The following is a 21640-nucleotide window of genomic DNA, read 5'->3' as shown; positions in this document are numbered from 1 at the left end:
CACGCCCCTCCCCCGACCACGCCCACCCACCATAGGGTGGGTAGGTGAAGGGGTGAGGCGGGGGGGGCTAGAATTCCCAATATTACCCTACTGACATCATAAATGAAAGTACTTTGTTTCTAGTTATTACTATTAATTGTAGTTTGTGTGTTAAAACTACTCTTACCTGATATATCCTGGCCGCAAAAATCTTGTTCTACGGAGTAGAGAGGAGAAAAAGGGATTTAGACTTATTAGATATTAAATAAGAAGAAAAATAGTTTGTTATATAAGCATATATTGTAATTAATTTAGATAATTATTCAAACATGAATTAATCTTAAGTTAAACTATTGAACTATAGTAACTATAGTAACTATGCGGTCCAACGTTATATCACAGTTACCAATATTTTTATCAAAATTAAATTTTTTACATAGTCCTACGTATTCTATAATATAAACATGATTATTATAATTAGAATATTAATAATTTGTGTGTATACCCGGGGTGTATTTAAAAGAGATATGGGCCCTCTTGAACCAGCGCTATCAATATATTTTTAGGCAATTTCTATGAAATAAGGACCTAATGTCCTTTTTTTGATCATCACTTTGTTTTTTAGCAAAAAAAATTCTATAGTATGTTTAACAAAGTAAAAAAATATAAAATATCCTCCTAAAATAATTTTTGAATACGCCTAAAAGGAATACCTCAGTAACAAACGTCAACCTATACCCAATACATTTTACTGTATTCTCTTTTTGAATTTTCCTAATTTTAATAATAACAGTTTTAATATATTTTTGTTATACTGATTGTGATGTAATATTTTTTCTGCAAAACACTTATCGTATTCGGCGTAGCCGGGTACCCCTACCGGAATCAATGGCCTACTTNACTTATCGTATTCGGCGTAGCCGGGTACCCCTACCGGAATCAATGGCCTACTTATGATGACGGCCCGAAGAGGCTTACGCGCGGAAGCGCGTAAGGCTCGTAGGGCCTTGGGTCTGGGGCGGAGCACCAGCTAGACGGAACCTAGTCCAATATTAATGAACAACCCAACAAAAAAGGAATTAATTACTGTAGTTAAGTTTGTTTTTAAACAAATAATCAATAATTATCGCAATAACATCATTAAGTGCAAATATCACTTTTTTAATATCATAACTCTTATTCTTTGGGAAGTAACCCTCGTAGTAGGAAGTAGGAAGTACATCTCGATATTAATATATAAAAAACTCAAAACATACAAAGATTTCTTTTTGCTTTTATAAACAATAATAACACATTTCCAATAACAGAAACAGCATTATTACTCAAAATTTCATTAGTACTAGTACTACTTTATTCACAAGATCATCAAATAAATGAAATACTTGATGTTATAACAAATTATGAATATCTCAGGAATTATTACATTCATATAATGTATTACATTTGTAACAAGCCCTTCAATTTTTATACACGTTTGCCATAAGAGTACTACTATATAATTTCTCAGTAAAAATTACAATACTAAATTATTAAATATCAATTTCATACTATAATTAATTGCTATAATAAATATTAATTCTAAAATTATACTCATAAATCAAATACTATTTATTGATATACTTTTAGCTAAAAAAAAGTGTTTGCATTTACAGGATAATTGTTTAAAAATCTATGGAATTGTATTGTAAATTAGATTTTAGACTTTAAATTAAAAAAAAAACTCATACAATAAAATTTTTTATTATAGATTTTTCTTTGTTAATTTCATTGGCATGAAGAAATATTTTATATTCTTTTACTACGTTAGTAATGAGAATGTTAATAGCTTCAATTATTTCCTCATTTTTGTCTTTAATTTCTGTTGGAGGATAATATTTGTTATCTATTAAGTTTTGACTTATTATAGATTCGTACGTATCCCAATTGCTTCCTCCTAAGAGTACAAGAGAACGCCCATTATTAATACGTTGTATCAATTTTTCACCTTCAAAAAAAATATCTATGATTTTTATTATTTCACTAAAAAGTGTTACTATTCCAAAATGTGGAAAGGAATTTTCTTTTTTCGGTAAATATTTGAAATTTTCTGAAATATTTCTGATGTTTTCTAGGACTTCATTTTTTAAAAGAATAAACTCAAAAAAATTACTTATAGTATATACCGCGGTACTAAATTTTGTAATAGTTTTATCATAATTTATTGGTTCTACAACCATACTACCATAATGGGCCAATACATATACATATTTCAATGATCGGTACACCATGGCATCTTTATAGTGAGGATAAAGCCACGTCATCCATACATCTTCTGTTACGTTATCATTTTTCCATGTCTGAATATCCTTATATGAAGTACCAATTGTAGAGCCATCAGTCCTGATGTTTCTCCACACTCCTTTTATCATTTCTTTTTCCAAATATTGTTCGTTTTCAAACAACAACTTATCTGATTGAATTTTATCGATGTAAAAACATTGTATAAAAATTGTAGACAAGAATAGATTTGAAATGTTCAACATTGTATTGATATTTGTGCGTGACAAGTTTAATGTTTTTGATTACTTTGATTAGACTAAAAATTTTGTAAAAAAGTTTAATGTAATATTTTATACTTTATATTTATTATTAATGCATGTATTATGAAATATAAGTTTATTTGCATAATTGAATGAATGTTTTTAGTTTCAAACTATTAAATAATTAAAAATATAAGAAATATTACATTTTATTTATCAAATTTCTAGAGTTGCCATTTTATACTTTTAACTCGACATTAAAATGATGAATACAATTAAACTTTTAAAATATGAAAAACAATTTTCATTGGAGATAATATTTAGATGTTTGGGAAATTTTTTTAATCGCTTAGATAACTAAATAATAATATATATTGAAATTTCTATGTTTCAAGGGACTCAATTGTAAAATGTGAACACCTAAAAGGAATTATTTAATTATGTTTGATATACCAAGAAAATATTATTTCGGATTTTGGTATTCATACCTTCTATCACAAGAGTGCATTGCTTGTAATCAAATTATATTAAAAATGACGCGTGTGTTATGTATTCAAAATATAACATAGATAATCTATAACTAAGCCCCTGGTTAAATTACAAACTTCACACCTTGATCAAGTTTAAATTTATTATTGACGCTATATGATTTTCGTTTTCAAAAAGAAATTTTTGAATACTTGAAAGATTTCTTACTCAGTAAATTAAATGTTATATAATTTATATATTATATTGTTAAAAGATATGGGTGCCTCAATGACTTTTACTAAGTGAAAACTGAATATTTATAATATCCTATCTAAAATAAAATGTTTTGTTAAGCTAATCTTTCCAATTAAAATTAAGAAAATTATAAAAAAATCAGATTTTTTCGAAAAAATATTTCACAAGTATTTAATATAATATTTGATTTTTAATTATTTACGCATAATAATAATAATCAAAAATACTATGAAGAATAAAATTATTTAAAATAAAATTTTCTTTTTATTACTGTAATAATAATAATAATGTTTGTTTTACTTAAACTAAAAATGTTGTAAAATAATTTAATATGTATACCAAAATCTGAAAAAATATAATATAGAAAGTTGATTAATTTTTTATTTTTATCTCTCGTAATGTTGTCTTTAAAATTCTATATTAATATTACGTCTCTTTTGGTAGAATTAAAAATATTAATTTATTCAATAATTAATTTCTCTCCTTAATAGACATTGGAGTTAACCCATTAAAAAAAATGGATATTTAAATAATTTTTTATGCTATTGACTAAACAAAAAAACTATAAGAACAAATACAAAAATAAAACTTGTGACAAAATATAAAGTAAACTACAAATTTTTACATTTGACTAAACGTTGATCTTAGAGTACGTCATGTTTACCGTGTCAATAATAAAGTTCAAATATAATGTATATATTATTTTTTAGAAAAAATTATAATATATTATCGTTTGTACATGTGTGTCACAAATTATGAATATACAAGATCAAAAAAACAGAGTTCCCTTATTTAAAATACAAAATGAATTAAATAACTAAAGGTACTTTCAAAATCGACGAAACTCTATTCAAAATTCGTACTCTCTAGGATTTGGTCCCATAGGTCTTAGCTTCAATACGAAGCTAAAAAGGTGTTGCTTTTACCATAATGTGTTTATTTTTTTTTATGTCTATTACCACTTTTTTTCAGCTCTCACCGAATCGATTTCTTTCAACAAAGATATTACCCTCAAAAATTGGAAAAATTTCCCTCGTTCCCCGTAAATGGAGGAAATCTCCAAAAAAATTACAATTTAAAAATCGGTAAATTTCGTCTTTTTTTCACTTTCTTTTTCTTAAAACTACACATTATTTTCAAAAACTTACAAATCAACATCATTTTTTTTAATAGAATCCTTAGGTATTTTGCTTTTATTTTGTATAATATTTTTGTAAATCTGACTATTTACTACTCACAAGAGAGGAATCAAACTTTTTTATAAAAGCTAACATTTTCTACTTAACTTTTGAAAATGTTCCGGAAATACTGCGTCCTTAAATCATATGTTAAATTAAAGCTTATGTTACGTACTATAAATAAAAAAAAAAAATTGTCCCGATGACTTATCTTCTACGTACAAATGGACTGCCGTAGCTTAAAACTGCTATTATTTTGTTAAAATTTTCGATTTTATATTTCAACTTTAAATTGCTATAATTTTTTGAAAAATGTATGGATCAATACAGATTTTTTTTTCTAACTACATTATATATTTACCTTTTAATATTATTAAATTTTAGATATTATTAATTTAATAATATATGTTACTAAGATGAACAAACCACTACAACATTTCTCTATCATATTGATAAATAGGTTCAATAGTAATGATATATTTATCAAATTATATGGTAAATTTATTATATAGAATAAAGTTTTACCCTGGATGAAGTATTAAATATGAATTATCTTAAATGTCGGGTAGTTCCTCGGTAGCGTAAGGAGAACATATTTGCAAAGATTTCATTTTATTTTTTTATTTTGATATGTGTATTATAAAATATTCTGCATTAATTTATTGTATTTTTTTTTTATTTAACCTTTGACTAGGTTTAGTTATATTTATAAACATAAGTTAAAAAAAAAAATTGTTTCCTTTTGTTTACATAGTTTTAATTTGGTCATAATATTTCTAAGATATTTTACATTAGTGTGTCTTTTAAATAAACAAAAAAAAAAATGTAATATATGTTTAAGATAATCATAATTTCAAAATAATTTTATTCAAAATTTAGTAGTTTTTATATAATTACTTCTCTAATTAAATTTAGTAAATAATTTTAATAGTCATATTTTATATTTAAATGAGAAATAAAATTTTACTATCCATTTTTTTTCTAATTTGTTTAAAATTTAAAAAAATAAATAAATTATCATTTAGGTTTATTATTGAAATCATAATTTTAATTTAAATGTATTGTCTGAATTGTATGTGTTGACCTAAATGTTTTCTAAAGCAACCTTTGTTTTTAATTTTTTTTGTCACAGTCAAAATAATATTATTAATAAATGATTATGTTTGTACAATTTTATAGTTTAATTATACTCTTATTTGCTAAAAATATTTCGCCCAACTACTAGAACACTTTGTAACTTAAATTTTCGCTAAATAATGTTCAACAAGTATAATACATTACTCTTGGTAGTTTATTTTCTGGATAAAAGAGTTTAACTAACAATATAATTGATGAAATAAATTAAATTATGCAGTTGATTATACTATGCTCATTCATTATTTATAACAGCAAAATGAATAATTTGTAATAATATCGAACATTACACTAATTGTTACTGCTATAATCTCTTGCCATTTAAAATAGATACCACCTAATATATTCAATAATAAACTAAAGCGTACTAAGGGGATTACTTTTTTATAAACATTTAAAAATGTACAGAATTCGCAAAATAAATAGTTATATTTTATCATTTTCTATAATATTAATGTGAATTTTGCTACTGTACTATAATAAAAAGTACCACGGATTTTGTAACAAAAAAATTTAAGAAATAAAAAGAAATGTTCTTAAAAAATTCAATCAGATTAATAGATGTCATATCTTTTGTCCATTTTAAATTATACTTAATGCTTAAAGAATGAAAAACTCTTAATTACTTAATATGTTAACTGTTCTTGATATGCTCATTATTTTTATAACATAAAAATATATCTTACATAATAAATAATACTGAAAACTAAAAAATTAAAAAAAAAAAAGTTGTGATTATTATTTAGCTTTTTAATATAATTATCGCGAGCGAATATACTATGATAATGAAATTATTTATGGTGATGATTTATATCTATACATTTTTTATTTACTCTGGATAAATTCATTACCAGTTTACATTTACCCCCTCTTGTTTATACTATATTTAAATTATTTTTTTAGAATTATCTTAATTAAACAAATCTATATGAAGTTATAATTATTAACCAAAACATAACCCATAACCAGCATCATCACACATAACATCCATTCAAAATATTCGTATTTCAATTGTATTTTATTTCTCTTTTCATTCTACACTATTATTACTTTTAAAAAATTTTCGAATATCAAATCATTAAGGTTAATCTCTATAAAAACACAGTATTTCTTTAAAAAATTAACTAATAATAAATAATCAACCATTGCGCATGCAATAAAATTTGTGTTTAGAATATCTAAATTTATTAACCTTTTTTTATGTCTTTTAGAGTTTGGCATTAACTGTTCTACCGTTTCTGCCGACGTCGAACATGTAGGTTTTGTGGTGGCTAAACGAGTTCTTTACAAGTATCAGCAAATCAATTAGTTCCTTTAAGCATACAAATTGATAAATATGACAGCTTTTCGGTAACTGTTACAATTTGACATTTAACAAAACGGGTTTGTTAAATACAAACTTCACATTTTTTTCAGTGCATGCCTTCAATAGTATTCTGCATATTAGTCGCGTATGGCATTAGGTCAATCGTAGAAAGAAGGTAAGTCAAATAACTAAAAATAAAGTTGATGGAGATGGTATTAATAAAGAAGAATGATAATGCATCATCTGTAAAGATATAATAAATAAAAGTACTTTGTTTATAGTTATTACTTGATTAGTGTAGTTAGTGTATTAAAACTACACTTACTTGACATACCTTGGCAGCAAACCACGTTCCACGGTGTAGAGAGGAGAGTAAGTAATTTAGGTTTATTAGAAGTTAAATAAGAAAAATAGTTTATTATATAAGCGTGTATTATAAGTGATTTAAATAATTATTCTAATACAAATTCATCATAAGTTAAACTACAGAACTATAGTAAGGAAGAAGATACAATATGTCACAATATGAGTAATATAAAATAGATAAAAGCTGCAAAGTAAAAGAAAGAGCAAAGTAAAAATTGTTACCAGAATTACGAATTTTATCAAATAATAAATTATATTTCAAATAATAATTTTGCTGAATTCAATATAAGTATAAATATTTTAAATAACTTAATTCAGTGTTAAATTTCTTTTTAATAATAAAAATAAATTTAAAAATAATTAGTTGGTATAATATAAACTTTTTGAAGTTAAAGTGTGGTGTTTTGATTATAATTTCATTTTGTTCTAACTATGGGGTAAAATGAAAAATTTTCTTAATTTAAACAAATATCATAAATTATTATTAAATTAATTCGTAAATATTGAATTTTGATAAATTCAATTAAGGGGTTATATATCTTTTTGTGCGGAAAAATTTCAAAAATTTTGGATTTTTTTTTTGGTATGCAGCAATAATTCTATTACATTGAAGTTTTTATTTTTTGATAGTACATTTTTCAACAAAGAAAACAAGCGTAAGATTTTGGAAAATTATCAACAATTGGAGTTGTGCCCATTTTCCTGGAATCCCTTTTTTTTCAAAGAGGCTTGCGGTGATCACGATAGCAATCCAGCAGGTCAACTGAAATTATAAATCCCATCGAATTTCATTCGGAATGGGACGTCGCTAGTGCGTGAACGACTAGTTAGATAAATATTTTGTTTTTTTTCTGCAAATGGAAACGTTTTTCATGTAAATTCGATTTTTTATCCTTAAAATATTCATTTAAAAATTTTTATTTTCAACGTACCAATTTATGGAGAATAGTTCTTCGGCAATCGCGATCACGATAAAAGCACTTTTTGAAATTCAAAATTCCGAGAAAATCGTGTTTAAAATTTCAAAACTCGTATATTTGAACATTACAACTCGCGCTTTAAAACTATCCAACTTTTCATCTATTGCTCAGATCTTTATAAAAATTCGAGAAAATGGTGATGACGAGTCGTACTTTAACATAAATCAATAAAAAATGTATGATATTTTAAGAAAAACAAAGGTATGTAACCCCTTAAACAAGATTTGCGATATAATGGTGTTCATTTTATCTCTCTAACCATGTGAAATTATGTCTTTGTTGTCATCAAATAGAGAATGAAAATTTTCTATCAAACAAACACCCAGTTCACACACAGTACACGTAACTGTCGCATATAAATATGCCTGCTTCACATTACTTTAATCAAAGCTTACATAATAACCGCATCATACTGCTGTACGATATATCAGTCACAATTGACTCCTACAACGAATTACTTGTTTCTAACAGTTCAAGCGATAATGAACACTTTTGGAAATCAGAAGAGTCATAATTGTCAAAAATAGAAGCTCTACAAGACAAAATGAGTAGATCGTCATCAGTGGTGTCACTGATCGAGTTAGGTCCTTGTTAATGTTTATCAACAAGGACGAGAGTCAAATTACAAACTCGAGTTTATTACTGGCACTCCGAATGATTTTGACGCATCAGACTATAATGCTGTACATGGCAACTTTTACTAAGTATAAAAGTATGAACGAAACTGACGAATGGAGGCCACCAACGAACAAAAAAACTTCCTACAACTCATGGTTATCGTGTTGAAACTAGTGAAATTATAGAAACCTTTCACAGGTATCTACAAATTTATGTAAAATTTATATATATGGTACACGGGTCTTTAAATTTATATATATAGAATATCTGCAAGTATTGGATATTTGTAGGGTGGATGGCTTAGGCACAGATCTTGAGTATTGGTGCCTGATGGATTAGTGGAGAAGTGTACTGAGTACTTTGCCGAAAACAAATTTCCAGCAGTACAGAGGAGTCTCCTATACGCTGACAACGGTCATCATCGCCTTCCACGACGAATACGTACACGTCGTCCATACCTACTCCCCGGCAAACTCGTCTTGTCGCTATTCCTGGCTTCAGAAGACGCCGAGACTCGACCAGCTCTAGCGATATAAACTTGGAAGACAAATTCTAATCGCTACTTTACAGCAAAAGACTATACCAATATCATGGAATATATCTGTCAATTCACACATTGTGTGCTCTAAAGTAGAAGCTTCACAGAAACCTCCTGTGGGATCTATTTATATGGACCCTCTGTGACTTCTAAATGAAAAAAAATCCGAAACTAACGACGCTACTAATCTCCCCACAGAAGAACATTTTTTTTCGATGTCATATGTGCGTAATTTTTGAACTTCGGGCAATCAATGTCGTTAAACAAACACAATTATATCGGATTTGTTGAAACTGTACACAAAGGCATTTATGGAAGGAACCACATTACGTGGCCTTGAAAATCGAGAAATTTAAAGAATTACTAGAGAGTGATACATGTACAGTAAACGTAATATTTAGAGTAGATCAAGCGATTCAAGGACCATTAGTTATACATTAGCTGGTGTTGCACTTGCTGGCGCTGGTTTTTCAAGATAATATTTCGTTTATTGAACGTAAAATACGATTGAGAAACTTATCTTGAGTGATTGAGAAAATGCTATTTCGTACAGAGTAAGGTGAGGCTTAAAATCATTGGTACGTTATCATAATACCATAATCATTGAGAAATTTTGCCATTTCAGGACGATTTTAACAGTCGATTATTTTCAGCAATAAAATGTGTCGTATCTAGAAATTATTTATTAAGACGAATCCAATTATAACGTTGTCTGCGATTATTTTATCAAAAGTAGTAAACATTATTAGAGCAGTAGCATTATTTTTATATGATATGTTCACTCCCGTTGTGTTAACATTAAGCTTTACCAAAAAATTATTTTCCGTGAGTAAAATTTAAAAAAAATAATCTATTTTTCATATGTTATTCTATAACTACATAGGTAGGCAAAACAACTCCTCGTGACTTTTCATAAAAAAATGATTACTCCAATTTTACAAAATATGAGTCAAAACAGGACGAAATGAATACAACAAAAGTTCCTTAGTATAACAAATATATATAATAAAACTCCTGTTTTAGCTTTGTTATAATTTTATTATTAGTCGGTTTTGTAATTGATTATAAAGATTTCCCAATTTATTAAAAAATTATCTCCAATGAAAATAGTTCATACTATTTTAAAAGTTTAATTATATTCATAATTATAGTACCTAATTTAAAGTGTATAAATATTTCGAACATAAAATCTAGGTAACTCTAGAAATTTGATAAAAAAAAATATAATAATTTTTATATATTTAATTATTTAATAGTTTATTCAATTTAAAAAATACTTATTCAGTTGAATAAATAAACTATATTTGATAATATACGTCAATACAAAAGAAGTATAAAAGTATGAAATATTTAATTATATTTTTTTACAATATTTTTAGTCTAATTAAAATTATTAAAAACATTAAAATTGCGAATCAAAAGTATGAATATAATGTTAAACATTTCATCTTTATATTTTTTTACAATTTTTTTACTATGTTTCTACGTTAATCATAGTCAATTATTCGAAAACATAAAATATTTGGAAAATGAATTAGTAAAAATAAATTGGTCGAGCATCTGGAATTATAATTATACATTAGGTGTTTCATTCAAGATTATTCAAAAAAGGGTAAATGAAAATCAATTGATAGATGAAGATGATAAGAGGAGATTGATTTACCCTTACTATAAAGATGCCATGGTGTACCGATCATTGAAATATTTGTATGTATTGGCTCACTACGGTAGTATGGTAGTTGCGCCGATGAATAATGATAAACTTATTGCAAAATTTAGTACTGCGGTTAATACCATAAGTGTTTTTTTTAATTTTATTCATTTAGAAAATGAAGTTCTAGAAAATATCAGATATGTGATAAAGAATTACAAAAATTTACCTAAAGAACCAAATTCTGTTCTACATATTGGAATCATACCCCATGTTTTCAGAGAATTCATAAAAATCATAAATAATTATTTCAAAGGTGAAAAAATTTTGCAGTATAATTTTAATAGATTTGACCAAGAAAAAATTTGGGATATGTTTAAATCTATAGTAAGTAAGAACTTAATTGACAACAAATATTATCCTCCATCAAAAATTAAACACAAAAATAAGGAACTAATTGAAACTATGAACATTCTAATTATTAACATAGCAGAAGAATATAAAATAAAACTTAATACTGATGAAAATAACGAAAAATAATTAATTCAGTGTTAAATTTATAAAGTTTATTTAAAAAAAAAACTTTATTAATTATTCACACAAGTTTTCCTTGACAGTTTTAGTATATTAAAAATAATTATCTCCAATTCTGTTTTTGGAATAAAATTTCCACGATGAGTGATTGATAAAAGTATGTTATTACACTAAGAAAAAATAAAAATAACAAATTTTTTTTTTTAACCAAATTATATAAAAAAATATATCAATTATTTATTTTTTTTTTTTTAAATATTATAATTGAAATGTTGAAATAAAAGAATGTAATTACAAAATGATTTTATAAAAACATTATTGTTCATATCAAATACATATGTATAAGAAATATAATAAGTATTCATAATTTAGGCTTAATACTATTTAAAATTGAAAATATTAATTTAAAACTAAAATATATAAAAATATTTAACACGAAAAACCACAAAAATTTCTAAAGAATTCCGTATGGGTAAGTCGGGTTTAAGCTTTATTATCGCTAAATACACACTGACACACTATATTTATGAGCGAATTGAGGGTACAGCATTGGGAAATCCATTATCATAGTTTAAGCAGAACTTTTCATGAGTAGGTTCAAAAAGCAATTATGGTCGTATACCAAAAAATTGAGTTAGATATCTAGGATGATATTTTTGTAGTAACAAACAAAGATTTTATTACCGATATCTGTAAATATAATGATGACTGTACGATATTTGATGTTCTTTGACAATGCTAAGAATCTGGAATTTATTACTGGTGTTCTAGATGAGTTTGAGGGATCACACTTAATATCCATTCTTTGATAATTGGGATCTTGGACCACTGCGGAATATATTATTAAACTTGTGTACACTAGTAAAATATGTCAATCGACTAGATTATAACATAATTAAGTGATAACATCACGAGGATGTTTATAAGAGAGTATTTTTTGACTGGGGTGTCGGTATGTGTTTAACTCTGATATTGGTAATATTGTTCCCAAAATACATATACACAATTCTTTAGTAATTTTTATGGACTTTTAAATTAAATATTTTCTAGTTTTAAAATAATATTTTAAATAATTTTATATAGTTTCCAAATTCCTTTGGAAAAATTTTCCCTCGTTGCCCGTAAATGGGGGAACCTCCAAAAAAATTACAAATTTAAAAATCGCTAATTTTCATAATTTTTTCAACTTTTTTTACATAAAACTGCCATAACTTTTTCAAAATTTAACAAATCAATATTTTTTTTTTTTATAGATACATAATGTCATTACCTATCATTTGGTATATTTCTTTTATAAATCTGACCCTTTACCTGCCCACAAGGAAGGATTTAAAATGACAACTATTTCACAAAAAATTAATTTTTTTAACTTGACTTTTGAAAATGTTCCGGAAAGTCTGACACTTCTATATATATCTTAAATTAAAGCTAATATAATGTACATTATAAAAAAAAAAAATGTTGGTCTTTATTTTGTCTTCACGATGGAAATGGCTACCAAATGCTATTTTTGTGTGAAAATTCTCGATTTTGTATTTTACATTTTTAATTTTATTATGCTATAACTTTTTGAAAAAAGTATGGATCAATTCAATATTTGCATGAGAAGTAGTAATTATATACATCTTTTATTCGACATACTTTATCTTAATCAGTATATAAATAAGGAAATAGCAGATCATGTAGCTTTTGGACTAATCCACCAATTTTTAAAACTAAGCACTATCTAAAGATTTGCATTGAAGCGTTTTTATGATAGTGATTTTAATCAGTGTAAGATATTATCTATACTTGACCCAACTATGCCACGTCACCACTGTGCCGCGACCCCCCTGTGCTGGGTTTTTTTTATTGAAAGTACCATATCTTTTTTAAAAATGAACAAATCGATATAAATCTTTTTTATACTGAAACTTTATATATTTTTCTTTCATTTGATTTTTTGTTGAAAATTTAATACTTAACCTGATCACTGGGGGTATTTAAAATACCTACTTTTTTTAAAAAAATTAACTTTTTCAACTTAAATTTTGAAAATTTTCCGGAAGTACTGCGTCCTTTAAACATATCAAATTAAATGAGTAAAACAATTATGAAATTCAACTGGATAAAGTTTAACCAGCCACTACAAAAGAGTATTAGAATTCTAGTGATTGATTTCAATAATAATTGTAAGATTCTGACTTTGACTATTAAATGTACTGCTAAACAATATTTGTTCAATATGACAACAACAAAATTTGTAATAAGTAACTTATATTATCATGTAATTGATGTGACTATTGTTGATATGTTTGTATGTGCGTTGGTGTACGCCTTTGAAATTATACGATTTATGTTACCACTAGGCTCTGCCTAGCTGGGGCTCCGCCCCATACCCAAAGCCCTACGATCCTTACGCGCCTCCGGCGCGTAAGACTCTTCGGGCCGTCATCATAAGAAGGCCACTGATTACGATAAGAGTGCTCGGCTACGCCGGCCACGATAAGTGTTTTGCAGAAAAAATATTACATCAGAATCAGTGTAACAAAAATATATTAAAAATGTTATTATTAAAATCATGAAAATTCAAAAAGAGAATATAGTAAAATGTATTGGGTATAAGGTTAACGTTTGTTAATGAGGTATTCCCTTTAGGCTTATTCAAAAATTATTTTAGGAGGGTATTTAGTATTTTTTACTTTGTTAAACATGTTATAGAATTTTTTTTGCTAAAAATCAAAGTAATGATGAAAAAAAAGGACATTAGGTCCTTATTTATTAGAAGTTGCCTAAAAAAATATTGATAGCGCTGGTTCAAGGGGGGCCCATATCTCCCTTAAATACACCCCTGGTATACACAAAAATTATTAATATTCTAATTATAATAATTGTGTTTATATTATAGAATTATTACAAAAAAATTTAGCAGGTTATTATATGTGAGTATATGTAAAAATTTAATTTTGATAAAAATATTGGTAACTGCGATTTAACGTTGGACAGCATAGTTGTCATAGATGTATTCCAATTTAAACGATAAACTAATAGAATCATATATCATATATGAGAAAAAAAAGATTATTTATAATGTACTGTTTTGATAAACATAAACTGATAAAGTAGAAACTTATATAATTATAACCGTCTTCAAATTTTATGTAACATATAAAATTTCACGATAAAATAAAGTGCTATGTGCAAATACAAAATAGTGTCCTAATAAAAATACATATTACACCATATAATTAAGGTTCAGAATAAACGTATGAGCAGAAATGAGTCAATGCGCATATTAAAACCATGCGCGTGGACGCGTACATTTGTATTATTATGTATGTGAAAGTAGCATGTTTACCGGGCGAAACGGGTGATAAAGTCTATGATGAATTAATCACTATACTTGAAGGAATTTTCTCTCCGCGTCGATTAGTAGTGAGTGAACGATTTAAATTTAATCAACGTGTTCAACGGGCAGGTGAATCTATCCAAGAATTCATCGATAATTTAAAAAATTTAGCAAACTTTTGCGAATTTGACACCTTTTTAGACGATGCGTTGGGGAATCGTCTTATTTCTGGTTTGAAGGACGAATCAATATAACGCAAATTACTTGGCGAGAAGACTATAAAGTTTGAAAAAGCATGTGAAATCTGAATTTTGACGTATCGTTGAAAGAAATCCGTTCGGTGAGAGCTGAGAAAAAGTGGTAACAGAAAAAAAAAAAAAAATAATAAAAAAAAAAAACACTTCATAGTAAAACCAATACCTTCTCAGCTTCACATCGAAACTAATAAATGAACAACTACACGGAGTAGAAGTTAAAATTGAAAATTTAAATACTAATTTTAACACAATAGATTCAACTTCTAAGTTACGATATAGTCAGCTAGAAGAACAGATTAATAAAACTAAAGGTTTTGTAAAATACGAAGCCTATACTGACTCTAGTGTACGTTTATTTAAAAAGCAAAACGCCCTAGAACAAGATCCGTATCCTCAACATACTAGATAAACAAACTAAATAATGACTACAGCAATAGCAGATTTTGAGTGTATATTGGGATCGATNGTACATCCCAGCTGGAGGTGTATGAATACGGGTATTAACGAGTATCTTATAAAAGAACTATCTGTAGTGGATACTGACACTTATGCTACACAACACTGGATATTTAAACATGCAACTCCAACAGATGAAAAAGTCGAAATGTTAACGCGTGGTTGAAAAAGCACAGACATTCAATGCAACCTCAGTACGGAGACGTAGAAATTGAAGAACTACCGAGAATTTTAAACTCGTTAAAATTTACAGACATATTTATTAAAGGGTTACAAAAAAGAGACATTTACAACAGTATATGCCACACGTAAATATCATTAACATGGAAGATATTGGCTGCTCTCGTATAACACAACTGTTCGCGCCGCAGAATAGGGCGACACTGTGGAAGGCTATCACATTTTTCATGTTGTCCTTTTGTGATAAAAGACTGATACCTTTTTTTTATGGTTATGAATCTACATGTGTCTAGAAGAAATAGGTTCTTCTGAATAAATCCTTTTATGTGGATTTGTTGTTCTAAGCCAATTGTGGGCTACTCAGATACATGTGTCTAGAAGAAATATGTTCTTCTGAATAATCCCGTTGTGTGGATTTTGTTCTCGGCCAATTGTGGTTGCTCATTTATGTCGGAATGTGTGTGCCTCACAGCAACATCATCTCAAGTAAAAATTGCTAAATTAAATAAAAGAAGTCAAACCATAAATGTGTTCCTCAGCCACTTATGTATAAGTATTTATTGATGTAAATAACTTGTTCTTTTCTATTGGCAAGTTATAATAATATATTATATCTATATCTATATTNTTTTTTTTTTTTTTATTTAATATAATTTCTACAATAAATTTTTTATAATCATTATACTAATACATTACATTTTTGTAATCTGTTTATTATTTTTACATTAGTTTATAAGGTGCAACTACAAATCTTGAGTTTCAATGTTGTCTTCATTCCTAAAAAATAATACTAAAATAATAATAGGACAATATAAAAAATAATAGGACAAGTCCATGGCTCTCTCATGAATGTTGTTTACAACCATTGCACCATATGCTGTTGCATGAGCNTTTTTATTAACATTCATCTTTCATTATAGGAAAAATAAATCATTCATTGTTGTATCAAAATTAATTATTGTTGTTCATCTCAAATGAAAAATTGTTTCTGTTCTTTTACCAGTTAAGGCCTTGTGAGCCCAGTAGCCCTTTCAACAACTGTCAACAAATACTTCTTATCCATCATGTTTATTTCATATGAATTTGAATCCAACTTATTGTAGTTTTTATAAAATGTTTATATTAAGAAATTGGTATATTAATAATTCTTAGTACTTAAAATATTGTTATATTTCACTATAATTAAATAATGTAATCAAATTGTATAATATTTTTAAAATAAAACTTATAAGTAACATATAACATGTTTGTTGTTTATTTACCCAAAAATTCATATATAATTAATTTGAGCATTATTATTGTGCTGAAAAAAAAAAGGGATAGAGTAAAGACTATTAGTACCACTATGCGTATAGGGGTATAAGACTAGGGTATAATACCTGTTAATACCACACAGGTATAGTAATGACAAGTCATTAACGTTAGTTTTTCATATAAATACCCTATACTCCGCTCTAAAAATTTAATATTTTCAATTGTATTAATTGTGCCTATACGTTGAAACACTTCAAACATTATGCAAATCAAGTCAATTTTTGTTTGTAAATGTGTTGCTGCTGAAGCATAAAATTTTGATGAAGCAGATGAACGGGAGTTATTCATTGAACAATTCGGACAGATACAACCGCGAGTCCATGATGATTGGTATTACTATGACCCATTGGAAGAAGAATATTTGCAGGCAGAAGAAGAAGATGAATATGAGGAAGAAGAAGAAGAAGAAATTGAAGACAGTATTGAGGATTCTGATGGTATGTATGTTAGCATTTAACTTTGTAAACAAACTTCTTAACAATGCTGTTTTTATTTTTAGATGATGATTTATCACCAGATCCTGAACGGATCTATTCTGATCATGATCTAGAACTCTTACCATGTAGTTGGTCATCAATGATTCCATTTAGAGATCCATTTTCGCTGCAATCATGGGAGTTGGAAATGCTTCAGAACAACGATTCTGACAGATTTATTAGACGGCTGTACAATGACGTCTATAATATAACGATGAATCGTGAACTAGCGAGTAGCGTACCTGCGTTGTATTATAGACGTCATTTGTTTAGGCCATTATCAAATTTGTTAGGTCGGCTCGCAGAACCGAACCGTCTGGGTGACTTGATCCGTGCAAATTTTTTTTGCTACACTTATGAGGAGGTTAGACTCGAAATGAATAGGTGGAGTAGAAATTTTGTATGGGCCAACTACAAAAAGTTCAACATTCGAATGGTAATGGACAGAAGAGCTGTGTCAACTCACATTTTTGTGTGTAACACAACTAATAGTCAATGTGTGGAAATGATAGAGGTAATGGACCGTCCTATTGAAACCGTCACAACACATAAAGAAGTATTCAGACATGAAAGCACTCTGCTTGAAGTATGTGACTTTAAAAGGTGTGTATACTGTCTTAAACGATTACATATTTGGTTAAATTTTAATGATGTGCAAAGTATAATACGGCGTTTTATCAAACCTGTCGACAATAACGACGATAACTACTATGTAATAATGTTGTTTGATTATTTATTTACGTTTAATGAATAATATAAATATATTTATAGATAATTTGTTTTTTTTTTTTTTTTTTTAATATAATTTCTACAATAAATTTTTTATAATCATTATACTAATACATTACATTTTTGTAATCTGTTTATTATTTTTACATTAGTTTATAAGGTGCAACTACAAATCTTGAGTTTCAATGTTGTCTTCATTCCTAAAAAATAATACTAAAATAATAATAGGACAATATAAAAAATAATAGGACAAGTCCATGGCTCTCTCATGAATGTTGTTTACAACCATTGCACCATATGCTGTTGCATGAGCTTCACTTACTGCAGGCTCCTCTTCAGCATACAAATACCGTTTTAGGTCCTCGACTGTCAAATAATTTTTCACAACGTGACCACGTATCCCTTTCGCCTTAATTTTTACTTTACCCTCCAAATCAAAACCATAAATTTTCGGTCTGAGACTAATAAACTCTAATATAGATTTCTCCGGCGCTTCGTCACTCCACAAACCAGGCACCTTCTTGTTAGCGTTTGAATAACTCGGGTGACTGCTCGGCAAACCTGAAGTGTCAAGTCTAGCCATTAGATCAGGATTTTTCTTTGCCAACGCGTAAAAGTCATCACCCACGATAAAGTACACTAATGAATCTAAACAATAAAATCATAACATAAAATAATTAAATTTTTTCGATAAAAACATTAATTAGTCTACCTGTGTCACCGTATAATAGTCTTTGAAATATTTCTTCATTACGTTGTAATGGAAATCGTATACGAGAGTTTTACTAATTTCTAAAATTGCGAAACCTACGTATACTGGTTTACAAAAATCGATAATTTTATTTTCCAATACAAACGCCGATAAATTTTCACTGTACGTTGTACAATGTTTGAAATTATGCTTTCTAATTAATTTAGCCGCTCGTTTAGGATTATTGACCAATTCCATTTGCGTTCTAAATTGTACACGTTCCATCATTTTACCTGTTAACAAACGAAATCGTATTAAAATTATGTTTATATATTTTTATTTAATTTTAAAACTTACCAAAAACAGCGTTGTTCATTAATTTAAAAAAGTCTTTTTCGAAATAATTTTTGGCTTTCTGTCTCATCTCCGTGTTAAGTTGTATATATTTTGATAGCCATGCAGACTGCTTAAATTGTAACACCTTATACACCTGTAATTTATTAATATGATATTATTATTATATTTTTAAAGTATATTTTTATGAATTACCTTTTCTACTTTTAATCCGTTCGCCATAGCCTGTTTTAAATTTAGATAATGTACGACATAGTTTTCTTTCCGATCGAAAGTAAACAACAGTTTTTTGACCCGTGAATAAGGCGGACATTTTCGTTCAGGTAGAAACGGCATTTCGTTGTGGGCATTATGTAACTCTTTCGGGTACGACACCGTCACTTCAAGGGCCATTCCTACAGGAGAATCCGCAGGTAACTCTTCCACTGTTGTCGTAACTCAAAAATAAAAAAGGGAAAGGGGGGCATTTAGGATTGAAATGAATGGGGAAATACGCGGGATCTGACTCTTCACTCGGGCGTATGGATCGAGGGTCTACCGTTGTAAAATAAAGCATGCAGGTTGAGTTCAAATAGTGTTACCTGAATATTTATGTTATCCTTAATGCCGAAGACAGGATTTATGTAATAATAATTTCAACACAAAACAAGTTGATGTCAATTATCAAATGATATAATTATTGTCACTTATTACACAAAATACACAAAAGTGATTCATATGGTAAAAGAAATAGTACATGAAACTTAAATAAAATATTTGTACACACTAATTCAAATATTGTCAATATTATATAAACGATACAGAGAAAAATGCGGAGTTTACTTATAAAACTGGATGTGTTCGTTCCGGAGTACGATCGAAACAGGCCGTGTCAGACGATCCCATGGAGTCCTTTGGTGTCCTTCCAAAGTCCCCTTCCAGACACGTACATGACCATCGGCCTTACATTTATTTAGATTCTTTGTTGCTATTTTGCTGACATTGTAGAAGGATTTTGTAAAACTACGGGGTTGTACATGTTGGGAAGGAACGGATGTGTGTGCATGGCGTGATTGTGTGAGTTGTGTGTGTATCTGCAGTCAGTGATAGAAAGTGTTGATTGTGTTTTGTAATTTATTGGTGTGTGGGTAGAAGATGAAAGAATAACAGAAAAACATTTTGTTAGGTTGTGTGAAGGGCCTATTACAACACTGTCTTTAAAATTTTTGTTTCGTCGTCCACGTCTAATCATTTAAAGCCACCACATGGCATATGTTGAGACATACTCCAACCATACAAATTATTGATATCCAAATATATAATTTCAGATTTTTGTTGTTTGATATCATAATGAGGCGTCTTTTCATTGTTGGCTATGGCATGTTTCAACACCGAAGTTGTCATTCCTCCCCGTATTCCTCTCTCAATAAAGAGTTGCGGTTCATAATCGCTCATGAGGTCTAATGAAACGCCCGTATGCAGCAGCATAGCATCAAAAAACAGACCGAGGCTCGTAAAATAATATGCCGGTTCCAATTTATATTTTAGTAGACATAACTTGCGAAAATTCGTAAAAACGTCCGCAAGTATTGTTACGTCAGTTTTCAGATACAGATCAGAGTACTCACCGAGCGTTTTACAATTAAAATGTTGCCAAACGTTTTGTGCGTGTTTGTATTCGGCATCATCAATATGCGTTTCTGACAGTTCATTATAAAAATAGGCTTTTGACGGCAATTGTTTTTCTTTAAGTACATCCCAGCTGGAGGTGTATGAATACGGGTACACGCCTTTACGGGTCACTAAATCAATGTCACCGTTCGCTGAAAACGTTTTTGCTGTTTCTCCGAATACTTTTATGTCAGTGGCGTGCAAATTTTCAGCAAGAGCCGCTAAACTAGTACCCATGAAACGAAATGTATCGTTGAACCTTAGCGAAAATTTGTTTGAAACAAACTTTGAAAAAGAAATATATTTTTCTTCTGTAACAGGTATTACACTTATTCTACTAGTATCTCTTCCAAGGGCTTTGACTAAAAAATGTCCGTCGTACGAGATGAGATTATGAAAATATACGTTAACAAACTTGGGTGTTGTTAATTTTAAATTACAATTGTTACAAAGCGTTTTTCTAAAACTACCTGAAACGAATATAAATATATATATATACAGGGTGGCCCACCACTCAATGACAACTTAAATAACTTTTGATCCAGTTAATATTTTTAGTTGATTTTTTTTTTTAATAATATTTATACGTTAGGTCTATAGCTATATCTCAATAATTAATTTTTTTACATTTTATTTAAAATTTTAAAATAATTAATATTTTTAATAAAATGTAAAAAAA

General features: G+C 28.0%; 3 protein-coding genes across 6 annotated transcripts in view; all 3 read right to left on the bottom strand.

The window, feature by feature from the left end:
• Window positions 1-951: 951 nt before the first annotated feature.
• Window positions 952-6394, bottom strand: LOC126910334 (uncharacterized). Of its 4 annotated transcripts, none has more exons than XM_050692821.1 (2): window positions 6160-6394; window positions 952-2554 (listed from the first exon to the last, which is right to left on the bottom strand). In XM_050692821.1, exon 2 carries the CDS (start codon window positions 2499-2501, stop codon window positions 1701-1703), a length of 801 nt encoding a protein of 266 aa, XP_050548778.1. In that variant the 5' UTR covers window positions 2502-2554; window positions 6160-6394; the 3' UTR covers window positions 952-1700. The 4 variants fall into 4 exon arrangements, with proteins under 4 accessions (XP_050548778.1, XP_050548782.1, XP_050548779.1 ...); XM_050692825.1 differs by having other exon boundaries at window positions 6220-6394; XM_050692822.1 differs by lacking the exon at window positions 6160-6394 and adding an exon at window positions 4370-4689.
• A 12052-nt stretch (window positions 6395-18446) lies between these two features.
• LOC126910335 (uncharacterized) lies at window positions 18447-21453 on the bottom strand. Its single transcript, XM_050692826.1, has 4 exons — window positions 19507-21453; window positions 19315-19447; window positions 18979-19250; window positions 18447-18914 (listed from the first exon to the last, which is right to left on the bottom strand). The coding sequence occupies exons 1-4, from the start codon at window positions 19702-19704 to the stop codon at window positions 18906-18908; spliced, it is 612 nt and encodes a 203-aa protein (XP_050548783.1). The 5' UTR covers window positions 19705-21453; the 3' UTR covers window positions 18447-18905.
• LOC126893702 (uncharacterized) overlaps window positions 20025-21640 on the bottom strand; it is a 3574-nt gene continuing 1958 nt past the window's right edge. The window contains exon 4 of the mRNA XM_050664142.1: window positions 20025-20053. Coding sequence (XP_050520099.1) covers window positions 20025-20053 — 29 coding nt within the window. The remainder of the gene's footprint in view (window positions 20054-21640) is intronic.

Source organism: Daktulosphaira vitifoliae, unplaced genomic scaffold (genome assembly GCF_025091365.1).
Source record: "Daktulosphaira vitifoliae isolate Bord-2020 unplaced genomic scaffold, ASM2509136v1 Scaffold_1, whole genome shotgun sequence".
NCBI classification, from domain to species: domain Eukaryota; kingdom Metazoa; phylum Arthropoda; class Insecta; order Hemiptera; family Phylloxeridae; genus Daktulosphaira; species Daktulosphaira vitifoliae.
Note: the sequence above shows the minus strand (reverse complement) of the source record. Positions and strands in the feature narration are given on the sequence as shown.